The 17,338-nt window shown below is 37.2% G+C and overlaps 1 protein-coding gene across 2 annotated transcripts; it reads left to right on the top strand.

Moving 5' to 3' along the window:
* The first annotated feature begins 2,475 nt into the window (after positions 1 to 2,475).
* Positions 2,476 to 16,100, top strand: LOC140933921 (actin-binding LIM protein 2-like). Of its 2 annotated transcripts, none has more exons than XM_073383592.1 (16): positions 2,476 to 2,605; positions 2,720 to 2,824; positions 4,738 to 4,921; positions 5,552 to 5,661; positions 6,578 to 6,704; positions 8,570 to 8,663; positions 9,292 to 9,379; positions 9,842 to 9,909; positions 10,211 to 10,238; positions 10,601 to 10,731; positions 11,562 to 11,616; positions 11,733 to 11,773; positions 12,238 to 12,268; positions 12,810 to 12,868; positions 13,282 to 13,353; positions 14,024 to 16,100. In XM_073383592.1, the coding sequence occupies exons 1-16, from the start codon at positions 2,602 to 2,604 to the stop codon at positions 14,135 to 14,137; spliced, it is 1,311 nt and encodes a 436-aa protein (XP_073239693.1). In that variant the 5' UTR covers positions 2,476 to 2,601; the 3' UTR covers positions 14,138 to 16,100. The 2 variants fall into 2 exon arrangements, with proteins under 2 accessions (XP_073239693.1, XP_073239692.1); XM_073383591.1 differs by having other exon boundaries at positions 10,598 to 10,731.
* Positions 16,101 to 17,338: the final 1,238 nt, after the last annotated feature.

Here is a 17,338-nt window from a genome sequence, read left to right as displayed (position 1 = left end):
CGTAACAATTAGATTTTGTTCTAAAACAGCGCGCGCTTTACGCTGGGTCCAGCGCGCCCCCTTATATCTCTTGTATTGTTGTTTTATTAAATCGGTTAGAATTGACAACCCATCCACGTGATAGTGCCACCTTTGGAATTTTAAAACTCTGGCTCTTCTGGGTAATTCGGTAAGAGCGTTAACAGGCTAGGGAGCAACAAGGTTACTTACGTCTCCTTTTCTACCTAAAACCCTACCTTACCCCTCTTCAATCCAGGGCACATAATTTTCCATACGCTAACCCTTCGGAGTCAGTCTCCCTCCTTGTTTTGCTAAAGGGTGGTAAAAGGCGAACTGAAATGTTCAGTTCTTTACTACATGATCAATATTTACTGCTCTCGGCAAACTTTTATATCGACGGTTCCCTTCTTTCCTGTGTAATTGTGCTTTAAAAACGTTTGTGGTCTGTGCAAAGTAGGCCCTAAGAGCCATCAGGGTTGGAGCTAAGCGATTTGGAAAGGGACCCAACTTAGTATGCCTCTTCGCCGAGGCCGCCGCCGCCGCCACCGCCCCTGCCGGGTGCCACCCTTAGTCCCTGAGGCCGTCGCCTTCCCCAGCATTTGTCAACAGAGCATCGAAGACAAATTCAAAACCGCTTTAAAAGTCCTTACAAAGTTGGCATTTCCAGAGCTAGCATTTGCCTAGACAACTCCTTTTACGATTTAAGGGAAATGCTTCTTTAGCCGGCGTTTAACTATGCAGCGCGTTTCTTATTTTTTGGAAAGGCTTAAGGGGTTAATGGTTGGCCAAAAACGCTTAACTGTGAGTAAAGTAACGTCGCAACCTGTTAAAATCACGCCTTTTTAACTGTGTGTGCTCTTTAAACACGGGCTCGATGATCAGTCCCACTGTTTTAATAAATCGCAATCAAATTTTCAAGAATAACTTTTCACAAAGTCAACAAAAACTGTTGAAAGTAAGTTCGTAACCTCTAAGGTACCAGTAGTAATGGGTTCCTGGCATGATGATTGCAATTCACTGACGATTCATAATGAGTGGCAACAAACTCGTTTCAGTATGGTGGCCCACAACTGTCACGGCAAAACCAAAAACCTCACGGCAAAAACAAAAACATCACGGCAAAAACAATACCTCACAACAAAACCAAAAACCTCAAGGCGAAAACAAAATACCTCACGGAAAAACCAAAAACCTCACGGCAAAACCAAATACTTCGCAGCAAAAACAAAGTAGCTTTGGTTTTGCTGTGGGTATTTGCTTTTGCCGTGAGCTATTTGGTTTTTGCTGTGAAGTATTTGGTTTTGCCGTGAGGGTTTTGGTTTGGCAGGGCATGGTCATTCTCTCTTGTGCATGGTGTATGTGCTTTATATAATCGACCGGGCAAGACCGCTGAAACTGTTTCATTTTGTTGCGCCTGCATTAAAAGCATTTTGGGGTACGCAAGGCAACGCAAACGCAAATGCAAACGAAAGGATAAAAAAAAACCAGGTTTTATCGGTTCCATGCCACCACGGCGCAGTGAAGTTGAAAGCGAGATGGCGTCTTCCATTTTATACGAGAAATTGGCAGAGGGTGTAAGGAAATATCCTGTGCTTTATGATAAACGTTGTGCAGATAAATTGAAGAAAACTCTTGCCTGAAAAGATATGGCAAAAGAATTGGGACCAAAAACACCGCATGTTTTACGAGAGAAGATATAAACAGCAAATACGCTCAATGGATTTCAAACTGTTTGCAGTATAAGCTTACATTTTCTGTTGCATTGAATAGGTACTTGCAATTTTTGGTACGAAAACCACGAAAAGTAGACTTACTGCGGCCAAAGCTTAAATCTGGTCCGCCGTCTTGGAAAAAGTTTTTACTGTCCTTAAGTGCGCCTGCGTGTCTTGCCTTCCTTAAATTTGCGTTTGCATTTGCGTCGCACCAGTGAACAAGGTTTTACATGTAACTTCCCCAGAAAATAAACCCAGTCTTTCACAATCGAAAAAATTAATCCCGCAAAATAAAAATGAACAATAAGCATATGAAAGCATCGCTACAATGCAAAATTAAACTCTCGCAAAAATTTCGGGTGGGAAAGGAATGGGCGCTTTCCATTTAGGAAAAAAACCCGGAAATTTCGGTGGTAGCAAAAGTGGAATTTCCGATTGGTAAAAAGTTGTTCCATTTGGTCGTAAACCCCGGTACGTGGCGGTGCCCGACCGTGGACCTGGAACTGGCACCAACTAAGAGAAACGTAAATGGAACACGACATTCCGTTCGGAAATTCCAACCGGGAAAACGGGACCACCTTTTTAGATTTTCCACTTTTTCTGGGAATTTTCCAGTGGGACGAATCGACGAAAGGTGTTCCATTTAGCGCCGAACCGGGAATTCCGGAAATTTTGACTAAATAGAAAGCGCCCCGAAAAAGTGTGGAAGAAAGAATGGAAACGAATGGAAGACAAGCGCACCAAGCATTGTGGGTGTCGATTTGGGGGTGTTGAGGTTTGAATGAAGCTGGCAACTTGTCCTGCTGGCTTTGTTTATGGTGGTTTTATTGTACTCGTAAAATAGCAACAAATTTGTCCTAAAGTAGAATTTTTAGCCTCAATAACATATATGGGTAAGTAGCTGCTTATATCGAAGAAAGATGTAATTTTGACCAAGCTAAATTTGCGTAGCGTTTAATACCGCGATTTTGATCTGTTTTCGTTGCTACAAATCCTCGGATTTTCAGATAGAGCGTCTGACGTTCGCTGCGGACGATGCAGGGAGATTTGCAGTGGGGAAACTCTACGATTTGGCGACAGGCTCTTCCACGCAAACTGCCTGCTTTGCCTAGGTATGTTTAAAAATTATTGGGAGATTTCTCTCATCAAATTAAGCCCGCGCGTTATTTTATTTAGCGTCGCGTGCCGTTCATTTTCCAGTCTAGTCATTTTCGGCACAAAAATTTTCATGTTTGAAATTCATATCATTTTTGGCTGTAACCAATACTTTGTGTGACAGAAAAGTCGGTATTTGTGGTTTTCGGGATTAATTTTTCTCTTTTCCAACATTCCTGAAGCGATTTGATGCACATCTATTGCATCTAATATTTGAATATTCTGATTTTCGTCCTCTTGTAGATGTTAATTTTTTGCAAGTTAATATCCTTGCACACTAAGTCATTTTGTCAAGCAATAAGACACGTAAAATAGATAAATCAAACGCCGAACAATAATTATGAAGCGTTAACAGCTTTTATCGTATTATGCACTAAAAGCTGATTCAATTTTACTGTTTGAAATCAAAATTTATGTGAGCAGTCTGCAAACAGAGCTTATTGTAAAGTATAAAACGTGAAGTTTAACTTGTTTTTGTTATTCAATAGATATGAAGTGAGGCTTTGTTTATGTTTCCACCCTCTTGCATGCTTTTAGTTAACAAAATAATACTTGAAATAACGTGCAGTGTAATTAAACATGATTTATAAATGATTGTCAATTATTTAAATTTTTTAAAAGTGTAAATAAGGACGAACCTAACTTTCATTCTCTGAAATACACCTAACCTCTAATTATATTTAAGTACTTGGAAGGGTTCAAGTTGGAAATAACAGAAGCAAAGAATGAGAGCTATTAAAATTTATTGTCATTTGAGCAAAATGCAAATGCTTTTTGTGCTCTTGATGTATTACTGAGAACAATGTATGCTACCACAAGCCTCATTGAGCCGGGTTCTAGAGTTCTAATAAGAAATATTGAACTCAATTTAAGGCAGTTATGGTTGACTAGAGTGGACAAGAACTACCACAGTTGAGAGTGGAAATAGCAACCCTTAAGGTGGGCGCTAGGGCAAAGGAAGGAGAAGGACAAAACATGCATGAAATTATTTCTTTTATACCACTACATGTGAAATTTCTGCAATTTGATTGGCGTAGAGCAGTGGTATTTCAGCTTAATTTGAAATACCTACATGTGAAAATTACAAACTTTTTGCAGGTAGTAGTATAAACAAATAATAGCATGATTTGTACGTGATATTTGGCATAAATACCACTTGTGATATTTCAAAATTGTCTCAAATTTCACTCGCCCAACGGCTCGTGAAATTACGTATAACAATTCTGAAATATCACTCATGGAATTTATACCAGATATCACTACTAATCATGGTATTACCAATACAAATTTCACTCTTCACCATTTGAGTACACATACAAATAAGAAATAGTATACAGAGAGACGTAGAACAATTTGCTCTAACTGGTCCCTGGATTACTTAGACAAGATCTGATCCTGAAAGAACATGACTATTAGCCTTGCCTCCAAGCAGTTCTAAAAATCCAAATAACTATTATCACAGAAAAAGGTTTAAAAAAGGTCTTTGCTTTTGAAACAAAGCTTGTCTTAAGTCAATCTTTCTTTTAAGGACGAGTGATTTTCCTGTCGAGAAAGTAACTTTTTCGTTCTCAGTTATACTGCGCAGTGGGCAAAGGCTTAGGTGAGTCGTCTTCTAATACATCATAAACAACGATACAGTGGTCCTGGGCATTGGGCAAGCAAAATTTTGGCCATTGCCTATTCTTAGTCAAGCTGAAATTCAAGTTTATTTTTCAAGCCCTGCATATGAATGGACAGAAGTAGCATCTCAGTCATTTCAATGTATAGTTATCTACATGTACTAAGACTTAATTTTTATCAATGTTTAATTTTCATTGATCTAATTGAACAAACCTCTGTTTTTAGTGTGCCATTTTTTTTTTTTTTGCAGTTTGTGGTAGAGATCTTGCAAATGTTGGTTTCTTTGTGCAAAATGACCAATACTTCTGTCCAGAAGATTTCCAAGAGCGCTTTGGTACAAAATGTGGCATTTGTCATCAGTTTTTGGAAGGTGAAGGAATAAATGTTGGTGGAAAAGCATTCCATGAGAGATGCTTTGTATGTGCTAGTTGCAGGTATAGTGTATAGTATTGAAGGATTAAAATTGTTTTATGTTTGCCTAGTGTGGTGTTAAATCCCTCTGCCCTGCTGAAAAATGTTGCTTGAAGTTGGTCAAGCTGCTTCCTCTCCTTACAATCTGGCCTAAACAGGGCTTCTGATATTTTGCATGGTTGCGGAGCCGTAAAGATCTCTTCCCTCTACACAAGTTAGGTGTCAAAGTTGTCTATAAGTGTTATTGATGATGTCACGAGTCAGCTGGCACAGTTTTTCTAGGTTTGAATACGTTATCATAAAAGCTGCTTATCACATTGGAAAATTATGACTAATTTCAGCAACTCGTGGCTTGTAAAATTACATATAACACAAAATATCGGATCATAATTTTATAATGTTTGTGCCACTGAAAGTAAATTTCTATTTCCAAATTTGCGAACAAGGTTGCAATGCATATGAATAATGGTTATTTTGGTTATTAAGGTACATGTATGTATGACTTGTGATTGTGTCAAAAATAAAACCACTGTCTCAGGTAGACTCATTATTTCACATTATTCATAAATTATGGATGTCTGCTTCTAAGGTAAGATCCATTTTATTCAGAATGGTGACAGACTTGGGCAAATTATGCTTGTACCTTTGTCTAGAAATCCTTTTCCGCCTGGGGAAAAAATTGTGTCAAGAGGTAAAGAATACATCTGCCAGCGATGTAATGCACAGGAGAAGAGTGCTGATGTGAGAGGACCAAAGCTCGAAAGTAAGTTCAGGAATCTTACAAGACTGAAATGTTTAACTTGAGGAAATTTACAATATAGCCCTGTTCACACAGTGCAAAATTTTGTTTGTTTTGCAAAAAAATCTCTCAATAGGAAGCCATTTCTAGTGAGAATGATTTTTTTCGCCCACCAAAAGCTTCACAAGCATCACCAAACTTCAAATTTAGGTGACAAAATCCTTTGTTCCTTGACAGCTATCTTTCATTGGGTCATCTCATTTCATGAACATTTCCAATGAATTATTGTTCCTTTAATTGATGTTTTCGGTCACACAAAAAATTTCAAGTGTGTGTCTTAAGTGCAGACAAAGTTAGTCAAAAACAAAAAATTGGTTAAGTACAAAATTTTCAAACTCTGTGCAAGCACCAAACTATATTTTTTTTCATAGTGTGAACAGGGCCTATGCAAGCAGTCTCCTCTCCTCTCTTCAGATCACACCCCATTTTTGTTTTAGGCCAATGTAAATTAAGGTTAGTATTTTTTTAACCTTACAGTCATGTACATGTAGGTTGATTCTTAATTTCCCTTTTCTCCCAATCCCAATTCATGAATAACCATCTGGAGTTAGGATATAAAGGATAAGTTAAGAATCTATCAAATTTCAATGATTTTCACCTGAATTTACTGTTGACTTACAACTTCTACACCCTTGGGTGATGTTCTCTTTTTAATAACTAATAAATTGGTTAGCTCTCCAGTTGACTTGATTAGCTTACAAACATCATATGAATTATGTAGTTGGATAGGTCATTCTGTAAAGTCCATCACTGCAGAGCTTAGAACATCCCTGAAACTTTTCAGTCTGCTTTTCACTGCCCATAATTTGTCACCTACTGTTAAGGGCCCATTTGTGCCATTGTTTTGATATTAATCCAATGTATGATTGTCTGTCTGTAGGGTGTGCTGGATGTGGAGAGGATATCCGTAGTGGGCAGTCGCTCTTAGCTCTGGACAAACAGTGGCATTTGTGGTGCTTCACATGCACCAAATGTGGTTGTTTGTTAGCTGGAGAGTACATGGGCAGGTCAGTAGACAATATTATCAATAGGGGCCTGGGTACTAGCCTGTTATTGTGTGTAGTTTTCTTGATCATTCTCTGACAAGGATCAGTTACATTAAAAGAGATTCTCTTGTGAAATGGATAGACCACTATTTACCCAACCCAGTAAAAGTAAGCCAGCAGCCTCACAGTGGAATATTTGCCACCTAGTCAACATTTTTAGGTTTAGTGATATTAAATAAAAAAACTCGCAAATTTAGGCCTTTGCCATCTGCAACTGTATAGTTATCCTGCCTACCATACAAAGTAAAACATTTTGACGGGGCTGAGAATGGTTACTTGACAGGATTGGGATTTTCCTCAGTTGTAAACTAAACACTTGTTTTACAAAGATAATCCCCATCCTAGTATAAAGATTGATACCAATTTGGTTGTAATATCTCATTAGTTAAGGTATCTGCACAGGCAAATTTTACACATTTTTGCATCATTTTTAGTGGTTGTTTTATGGATAATATCTATATGTCACTACATTGACAGTATTCCTCAGTTCTTGAGGAACTAGAATATATCAAAATAAACTATGTTATGTCACCCAAAAGGTGTTAATTTAATTACCCCCTAGGGTGGCACGGAAAGAGAAAAATCAAAATTTCAGAAGAATCCTTAGAGTTATTGTTAAAAAAGAAATGTAAGACAAATAAGGACGTAAGATAGAATAATGCTGTGTTTGACCACGACACAGCTCCAATTAATCCAGCCTCTAGGGCACAATTTGCTATTTTGTAATTTGACCCATATTTTGACATCAATAACTGAGCTGTACGGCAATTCTAACCTTTAGTCAAACACAGATCTGTTCATTAACATGCTGTTTGTGTATTTGCCAAATTTCACGAAGTAATAATGATCCATTCCTCCAAAAAACTGGTTCCCGTAAGTCAAGGTAAATCGGTCACGCGGTAATTAACGTTTTTCCAGTGTGAAAAAGCTTATTTTCTTCTCAAAATCAACTGTTTTTCCTCGATACTACCATCACAGACCTTCTTGCCCGCCATTTTGAATCACCGCTGTGTAAAATGCTCGTGGAAGCCTAAGAAAATGCCAAATGACCTCTCTATAGCCCCCTTGGATTTTGATACGTGACCAGTTGCTAGGTGTGACGCATTTCCGGAAGATGCGTTACTCAGTGTCAGCTTTAATGCAGTGAAGCGCGCCGAAGTATGAAGATTGAAGAAGAGTTTTATTCAAAATTGAAAAGAATTGCTTCTGTAAAGTGAAAGAAATTGGCAGAAAAACAGACCAGAGGATTAGGGGCCAGAAAACGTTTTACTCTCCCGGCAAAATTGTCAGAAAATATCAGGTGAGAAGACACACCGATGTCATGTAAATTTAAAACAATAATAAGCCCTGGAAAACGGAGTGTATTTCAAGAACATAACAAATTTTGACAAGAAGCAAGTAATATTAGTCATCACAGCTTTAACAGAAGCAAGAAAAATCAAGTTGGACACACAGCGGCTGTAGTTTGTCAATGAATCCAAGCAGTGAATAGATTTTGTTCAGCGCATCAATAGAACTTGATGATGGAAAGAGGAGTCAAATTGCGCTCCTGCCGTCCTTTTCCTTAGTAACGGAAATGAAAATTTTTCTTTAACTTCCGGTAAATCAGTCAACTTTTGAGTAGACTTTCTCTTAAATGCCAAGGTATATTCAAAAAAGAACACCAGATATGCATATTACATCATCTGAACTTACTGAAGAAAGATTTTGAGGGCAAAATAAAATGTTGAAAATTTGCCTGTGCAAATACCTTAAGATTAATTGAGTACATGTGTATTTTGTACAATAATTATTACAGTGCATTGAAAATTTGACCCTTTTCTCAGGGATGGCAAGCCTTATTGTGAAAAGGATTACCAAGCTGAATTTGGGGTAACATGTGCTGGTTGTAGTGGATATATCATAGGAAAAGTTCTTCAGGTAAGTAAATTGATGATACACAGAATTTAAAATAATATAATACTGGTCAAGGTTCTTATTCAGTTCTTGTTGGGTTAAATTTACACATGTACTATCCAAACAACAACATCCTTCTCAAATCCTACAGTATTTAATGTAGATGTTACAGGTCAAAATTAAATTCAGGTTAAAATTTTTTAACCTAGGTTGATTCTAAATTTCCTTTGTCTTCTAGCCCTAATTATACATGAATTAGGGCTAGAAGACAAAGAAAATTAAGAATCAAGCTTGTTTAAAACTGAATTTAATTTTGACCTGTAACATAGGCATTATAATGGTGTAGTGCTTTACCAGTCTGATCAAGCCTTCTCAATTTAAAATGCAAAATGTACAGTGTAACATGCTTTTGAAAAATTGTGTAATGAAAATCGTCAATGCCTGGCATTAATTTGATATCAATCATGAAAATAAAAAGTAGGGATTACATGGTGTATGACCATGTGTACCTAAAATGGACAATCCAAGAAATATCTTAAAAACTTTCCCTCTCCCTTCAAATACATTGTAGTACACACACAAGTGAGGAGAAATAATGATAATATTGCCAGTTAAATTAGGGTTAATATACATTTTTCTTTGATTTCGCCAGGCAGGGGAAAAGCACTATCACCCGCAATGTTCAAGATGTGCTCGATGTCATGGAGTGTTTGGTGAAGGACAGGAAATGTTTCTACAGGGTAAGAGAATTAACTATTGATTTTTTTTAATATTATTTTTTCCCAAAAGAACTCATATATACTTTATTTTTATACTCATCGTTTTGCCACCTCCGCCCGCAAATAGCAAGAGCTAGACGAGGCAGCAGAGTAGAAAGGTTACAGCAGGCATAAATATTAAATTAAAATAAGTTGTGAGGATTATACTAAAGTAAACTGAATAAACTACACGGATAAATAAGAATTACAATAAACAAGCTAGAGTTGCAAAATAGTCTTACAGAATGGAATTACAAGACAAATTTACTATAGAACCTATCAAGTCATGAAATTCCAGAAAAAAAATGTCAGAAAGCATTTATGTATCATGTTTATGGAATACTTTTTTCAAGGAAGATAATTGTTTCGTAGGAATATTTATTTTTAACTATTGTTTGTAGCTGTTGCTACCTAGTGTGTTTATACAGCAGTTTATGTCTATAGGGTCAGAAATTTGGCACCCAGACTGCAGCAAAGCAGCAGCTCTAAATGGTGAACTGGATCGATACCCAGTAAGTACTGAATCTAAATGGAATCAAAATGTAACTTAAGTTGGATAATAAATATCCATTTCTTTGATCCTGTGATAAGCAATCCAAAGTTAAAAAACTTGTTGTTTTCGTTGTATTTCTTGGTGATTTACTAATTTACTTATTCATTTATGTATTTATTTATTTCAAAATTGTAATGAGGACAAACAACTCCCTGGTTAAATTTCTGTAACCTTTTCCTTCGTGTTAAGTTCCTTTATGGGTTATTACTACATGTATGTCAGGATATGCTGTTCACGGAATCTCTCTACTTGTTTTGCAGGCAGCACCAAGGGATGGATATCGTGATGGTAGGCACATCTTTGTGTTGGTGATAGTTCTGTTGCTGTGTTTTATTTGTTGAATTTGCTGCAGAGTGTCCCCAGAAGTGACTATACTGCTTCATGCCTAACTGCTGTTGTTATATTGCAATGCCCTAAGGAGAAATCCCTTTTGTGAGCTAAAGAGAAACCCTAAGGTAGCAGATATATTATGTCAAAAGGCAACATTGCATTTGGAAGATTGTAATTGTCTGTCATCTAATGATGTTGTATGGGTATTTCATTCAGATATCATGTTACTTCATTTTCATTGTTAGATGATTAGTATGGTTCTTTATAGCTTAAGCTGGCCATTATTTTATGTAAAGGTTGTAATTTTGTTTAAATAGAAGAAGATGCCCACCGCCCCTCTCCTCCCACTCGCACTTCAGCAAGTCGTACCACAGATTGGAAAGTGAAGTATTCACCTCAAGGCTCACGAGATGATGTAAGTTACAGAGCTGTTGCAAGAAGTCAACCACAGGTGGGTGAAAATTACCTTAATCCTGTATGGCACTAAACAATCGTACCATGTTGACATCAATATGATCATTTAAAACAATCTTTCGGAAGTTAATGGGACCTAAAGAAAACACTAATTCGACTTTTACTTTCTGCAGTTTTCAGAAATTAAAAAATAACTCTTCAGATTTTAAAAGTGCTATAAATAAAATAATACATGTACAATCAAAATTGTGTGAACTAAACCTTGAAAAGTTCTAGGGTGCTTTATACCGTTTACTCAAATCCCCCAGGTGGGAATCTTGCACATAAGCAAGAGACTAACATGTGACATGGTGGGAGAGCAACCCGCTACAAAGTATATCAAAATCAGGTGAACAGACTAAAAAGAGTAGAAAAATTGCATTGCCTCAAGTCATAGCCTGTACATGTATTTTCTGAAGTTTCTCAAACAGAATGGTGTGAGCCATTTGATTTTCCAGCCAGAGCTTCCAGTTTTCCCACGAAAATGGTTAGTCTTTTGATGCCATTCATGTTTCAATATTTCGAAAACAAACTTTCTCAATATGCCAAGGATTGACTGGGCCATTAACATTTTTTCTTATAAATTCAATATGGAACCATTAAATCCAGGCTATACATGTAATATTCTTGCTTTTGTCATTTTTCTTCTTGTGAAATAAAGTATTTGGAGTTATAAGCTTGTTTCAGTCATTTGATTAGCTTCAAATTTTTAAGTTGAACTTTTGTGCTGGAATGTTTTGTTTAAATTATTATTATTTAATAATTCAACTTCTTTATCAGAGCTCGATACACATCCTTACAGTGATACCCTTGTACTTGTCTTTGCAGGAAGAGAAGCCTTCATATCATCAAAGTAGCTACTCTTACAAAGATACAGGATACTGTAAGTGTTCTTATTTCATTTTATTTTGCTCTACAGTAAGTATTTTGGCTACTTAATCTTTTTTTTTTTTTAATGTAAAACTGAATCATTTATCATACATATTTGTTTTTAATCAGATAACGGTCAGCTATACAGGGAGGTCACTCCAAGAAGAGAGGTATCAATAGATTTAAGCTCTTAGTACTTTTGTTCTTCTCAACTTGGCAACCAAAACACTTACAGCTACAATTTGGAGCAGTCTTCAATGAAAACTATGTTGATATGGGAGAAGCCACAGTCCGTTACACAGTACATTTTTTCAAGCACATGACTTTTCCCTCTCTTCCCCCCCCCCCCTCCCCCTCCCCACAGTTACATGGCCGAATCAACACTATAAAGGAGAGGTACATGTAATGAAGGGAAATGCAAAAGCAGATGGCTGAAGTAGTCATTTTGTGAAGAATGTACTGGTTTATGTTTTTGTTCTTGATCTGTTTTGGAGGGAAAACATTTTAGTGTACCTGATTAAAAGCCTTTGGGGTTCAAATTGTTTGGGCTGACAAGTGGTGTGTATTCAAGGCAAGTCTCTTATCCATTTGTGGTAATTCAAGTCGTTGAAACTGTTTTTATTGTCTTTTGTAGGAGAGTCTAAATGCAGTACCACAGGAAGCAGGTATGTACCTGGACTGTACACCTATCGACTCTCCTAAGTTCCTTGCCAACGCTGGGACTTCCTATGCTCCTTGTACTGTGCTCTTTACTTTTCCCCTCCCTCCCCTTCCCTCCCCTTGTCCAACAGTCTTTTCTCTTTCCTGCACAACGTAATAAATGTAGCAGAGATGTACATAACAGGTGAAACGTTCATGTTGATATGTTCATACCCCCTATACCTGTAGCATCCACGCACTACTTGTTTGTAATCCTTAAATATCTCTCTCACGTTGTATTTCACACTATAAGACGAGCAGATCCCAGACCCCACTCCCCTCGCATTATTTGTTACCAATATCTTCTAACCCTCCCTCTGAAAATAATTCCTCTGTTATAGTAAAAAAAATCTCCCACAGTCATTAGCAAACCTTGGAGAGCTTCAAAAGTCTCCTTAAGCTTAGGCGGTTTTACAGCATCTCCAAGAATATATATTTATTTCAACACCAAACTTAAAGGAATCAACTAAACTGAATCAAATGTTGCAACTCCGGTATTGTTTTCAGATTCCAGATCTCCTTATGATGAAGACTTGGACAGAGAGGATTTCATGAATAAATCACAAGTGAGTAATAATAGGGCGGGTTTATACATTTTTTGACATAACACAAACTGATTTGTTTTGAAACAGTCATATTAAATGGTTAAAATGAGGGGAGCGAGAAATAGCGCCTTCGTGAACTTTTCTCTTCTCCGTTATTTTTGTTTTCCCAGTTATACCCCGGTGTGCAGCAAGGGTGGGGCATTGTTGAATGTGGTATGGGTTCGTATCTCAAAGTCAACACTGTTTGTCTGCTGAGTTTATCATTTGTTCTTAGGCTTTCTCTTAGATTTTTTACTTGAACACCTATAAACTAACTCTTAAGAACTCTTATGTTTTCTATGAGTAAACACTTAGGTCCAGTGCTCTGATATTATTATCAGAGAGGGGAAAAGTCTTTATTTGCGTATAATAATAAGGACTTAATTGATTCTCAGGTATACCCGTACAAAGCACTTGTGACCACAAATTACAAATTACCAAGAGGAGTTGACAAGACAAAACTAGAGGTAAACCCACTTGTGTTTTGTGAGGTGCAGTACATATAAGAGGTCAACAGCACCTCTCCTGTTGACATTATACTCCACCGGGTGCCGGGTGCCGGGTGCCGCTATCGGTCCATTTAGGAGTTTGTTTTATTTTAGATGTGTGTATGATAAGTGAAGTGAGAACAAGCTACCTGTAAGAGGCAGACTACACCAGCTGGGAAACTTAAATGCTCAAGTTGTAATTAGCCTGCAGTGCAGGCGTATTTTAAGTGGGCGAAACCTTGTTCGTGTTCGTAATATTATTGTAGCCACCATCTTTGATTTTATGACAGTGGAAGAATGGGGAGAGTAGAAATAGTAACCCTTACGGTAGGTGCGAGGGCGAAAGAAGGAAAGGGGGGAGGGGGAGGGGAGAAAAGCAAATTGCGCGCTCAAAGAAAACGCCTGCACTGCAGGCTACTCCTATATTAAATTAACACTTATACGTTGATCACAATGAAATGGTGGTTATCCCACTTCTCAACATCCAAAACTGCTACGCCTCGCTCACTATAAAAAAACACGTTTCATCATCTCCTCGCCTCATGTTTCAAAGTCTTCTTTGCTCTAAGTGAGGCATGGTAAAGATTGTTTGTTTGACTGATTGATTGATTGATTGATTGATTGATTGATGGCTTATTTTCGTTTTTAGACCTACCTTTCTGAAGAGGAGTTTGAAAGAGTGTTTTCCATGACAAGAGATGAGTTTTACCAGCTGGCGCAATGGAAACAACAGGCTCGCAAGAAGGAAGTTTTACTGTTTTAAGAGCAAGTTTGCTTTGCATGCAGACGTCAATTCTCCCGGGGGCTGTTGGCAATGTTAGCAGTGTTTCTTTTATCTTTTTAACGTGATAATTTTTTTTTTGTCCAAACTTCCTGGAGATCGACTGTTAGGATAGTCTTTCTTACAATTTTCTTATTTTATTTCAACGGCAGCGGTCAGAAAACGAAGTCCGCTTTTCCTACAGTTTAATATTAAACACTGAAGGAACTGGATTTAAAATGAAAAGTTAAAAATGATGCAAGAAAAGACATTAAACTTAGGAGACAAATCAATGTCAGAAGAAGACGCTCCACCTTTTATTTTATAGGCTTGTTTTCTTTTTTACTGTTCATAGTAAGGTTCAAAGATCACGAGATGAAGTGTCTACTTTTGACCAATGAAAGTAGACTGAAATTGACAGTCAGATATATATATTTAACAATTATTCACTAAACAGGAGGTTAATCTTGGCCGATATTTACCGCGCTAGAGTTTATCACAAGTACCTTCTTGAATATATATTTTATTTTAGTATCTACTACACTAGTGAACAGCAAAAGTCAGGAGTATTTACCACGTACGAGCGCAAGTATCTAAATTTCGTAAGCAATCTTCAGCAGGCTGCCTAAAATGTGTACAGTTCCAATAACACAGAGATGGATACAAAAATAATGTCGTACGTCCCCGCGCGCAATGGACGTTCGAAGGTGAAAAACAAGTGCTGTTGGCCTCCAAATTAACAAAGCAGAGTGTGCTTGAAACGCTTCTCATATATATTTAGTACTGGAATGAAGAATACTAGGGTTGCCGCAGTCATAGAAGAATAATTTTTTCAAAGTGAGGAAAAAGTCTGGGAATCTTGCAAAGTCAAGGAAAAGTTAGTGAATTTTATTATTACGATGTCTTGAGGATCAACAAGAAACATATTATTCAGAAAAACGTTCCTGCCTGAAGATGATCGATTTTGACGATCAAAATTCTTTGAAAAATATCCGCGTATCTCGGGAAGATATTAAGAGACCGAAAATGAAAGCTCTCATGGCCTGATGAAAATATGAAATGCAAGGAAAACCGGGGAATTTTATTTTTATTTCTATAAAGCCTGGTTAATTTGTCGACAGTGGAACCATGATTTTACAAACCTCTATAAAACAAAGACCTTGGTATAACCAGCGATATTCCTAGCCCCGGTAATAGTAAAATATTGAAAAGCAGCTCGATATAACGAAACCTCGTTACAGCGAACATATTTGATCAGTCCCTTGGCCCTTCGTTATATCAAGGTTCCAATGTACTTGTAGCCTGCGTAGCCGCCATCGGATGGGGTAGGAGATTTGGAGGAAGGGAAAAAGGGACGGGGATTTCATGCTTTTCTCCCCCTTCCCCTCCTCCCTCCCCCTCCCCCTCCCCCTCCCTCTCCCTCTCCCCTTCCCCTTTTTGTGCCTGGCACGCAGGCTACTGTACTTGGTGTTAGTTGACCATGAAGTTAGTTTGATTGACAGTCCCCTACTCGGCGTATCCCGGATGACTTTGAAATGGTATGAGTGTAAAACTGTCAGGTTATTCAAATTGATCCAGCCTCATAATTTAGCCCTCGACTGATTAAACAGTTTATATTCGTACCGTGGACCTTATCACATACATTTCAGAGACATTATGATAATTTCGTTATTTCATGCGTTGATATGCTCAAAACAAGTGAAAATGTTTTATTTGTTATAAAAACAGAAAGCAGAGCCGTTTAACCTCTAAAACGAACACCATCATAAAGCAGAAACATCGTGATCAGCAAAAGTTCTCTACCTTAATCCAACTCCTACCGCTATGATTTGAACAGCTCAGTCCAATGCGGGGACTTGGTATTGTCCCATTTGGTGTTAGTCCCAATGAGGTTTTCTTTTTCTCGACAGTTATAAGAGCTACGAATATTACTATGTTCAACAAGAAGAATAAAAGAAAAGAAGCATCTTAAAAACAGAATGACCAAGAATTGAATTAATAAATTTAGTTAATTAGTTTAATGCTTTATTCGAGATTATTGTTAAAAATTATTATAACCCGTTTAGCTTTTATTAGTACTGTGCTCGACGTTCATTACCAAAGGAAATTGTAAAGATGTGTCGCTTATTTTATTTCTGCTTGTTATGATACAAATGCTACTTATATTATTGAGTAAAACTATATTGTTAAGTAAAAATAGATTTTATTGCCAATATTATATGATTAAATAACGTTTTTCACTTTTCAGTAAAGATTAGGATACAAGCAACGTATAATAGCAACAAAATAAATTGGATATTTGAATATGTCTGTATGTTCTTTTGAAATGAATCAGATGTTATACAAAGTGAAAGACTGAATAAAGAGTTGAGAGTAGACAGTTTTGTCGTGTTTAAATGGCGTGCCTATCAATAATCCGATTAAAAGAACCTCCTTTAAACACCTTTGAAACTTGAAAAAAACAAAGAGCAAGAATGAAGATCAGGGAGGTTTCAAGAAGTTAAGAATATCCTTGTCAAAGACAGTGAAAAATCAGGCATTTCCAGTTTTTAACGTCTTTCTTGGTCCACAGGTAACATTTGTATCCCTAAACCTGATCAAAATCCAAGGAATACTCTAGCCTGCTTGGCAGGCATTAAAAGGGGAGGGGAGGGAAAGGGGAGACCCGTTTCGAAGCTTGCTACGCAGGCTATGAAAACTGTAAAGAGATCAGGGGCGTGATCATTCTCGTCCCCAGAGCCCGTCGTTCTGGTCGGTTACAAATTAAGCCGAGTGGCTCTGTGGACGAGAATGGGGCGTGATCCGTACGTGCGTAGCTGAAAAAGCTGAAGGTTAAAAAAATTGTAAAAAAAATAAAGTTAAGGTGTTTCGATTTAGTTTTTCAGAGGCCATACCGATATTTTTCAATCGCTTTAAAAGTGATTTTACCCTTGTCTGATCGCTATAAAATTTTCACCAATGATTGACTGTAGATTGAAATTTGTGAAAAGGTGTTTTTAAGTAAAATCGATATTACTATGACAACAATAAAGAAAAAACTTTGAAATGGATAAACGCCTTATTTTGCGCGATCTAGACCAGCTATTGAAAATCCAACAGTAGGAACTAATAGTTTGGTGTTTAGCAAATAACCTTGAATTCGACTAAAACGAAAATATATTTCAAACCTTAAATTTTCAATAGCCGTGATATATTATTTAATAA

The sequence above is a fragment of the Porites lutea genome, chromosome 4 (genome assembly GCF_958299795.1).
Source record: "Porites lutea chromosome 4, jaPorLute2.1, whole genome shotgun sequence".
In the NCBI taxonomy this organism is placed as follows: Eukaryota; Metazoa; Cnidaria; class Anthozoa; order Scleractinia; family Poritidae; genus Porites; species Porites lutea.
Note: the sequence above shows the minus strand (reverse complement) of the source record. Positions and strands in the feature narration are given on the sequence as shown.

Coding starts and splice junctions, on each gene's coding strand:
- LOC140933921 (XM_073383591.1), top strand. Junction 4,922..5,551: donor TTTGTATGTGCTAGTTGCAG/GTATAGTGTATA, acceptor ACCTTTGTCTAG/AAATCCTTTTCCGCCTGGGG. Junction 6,705..8,569: donor GCTGGAGAGTACATGGGCAG/GTCAGTAGACAA, acceptor CCCTTTTCTCAG/GGATGGCAAGCCTTATTGTG.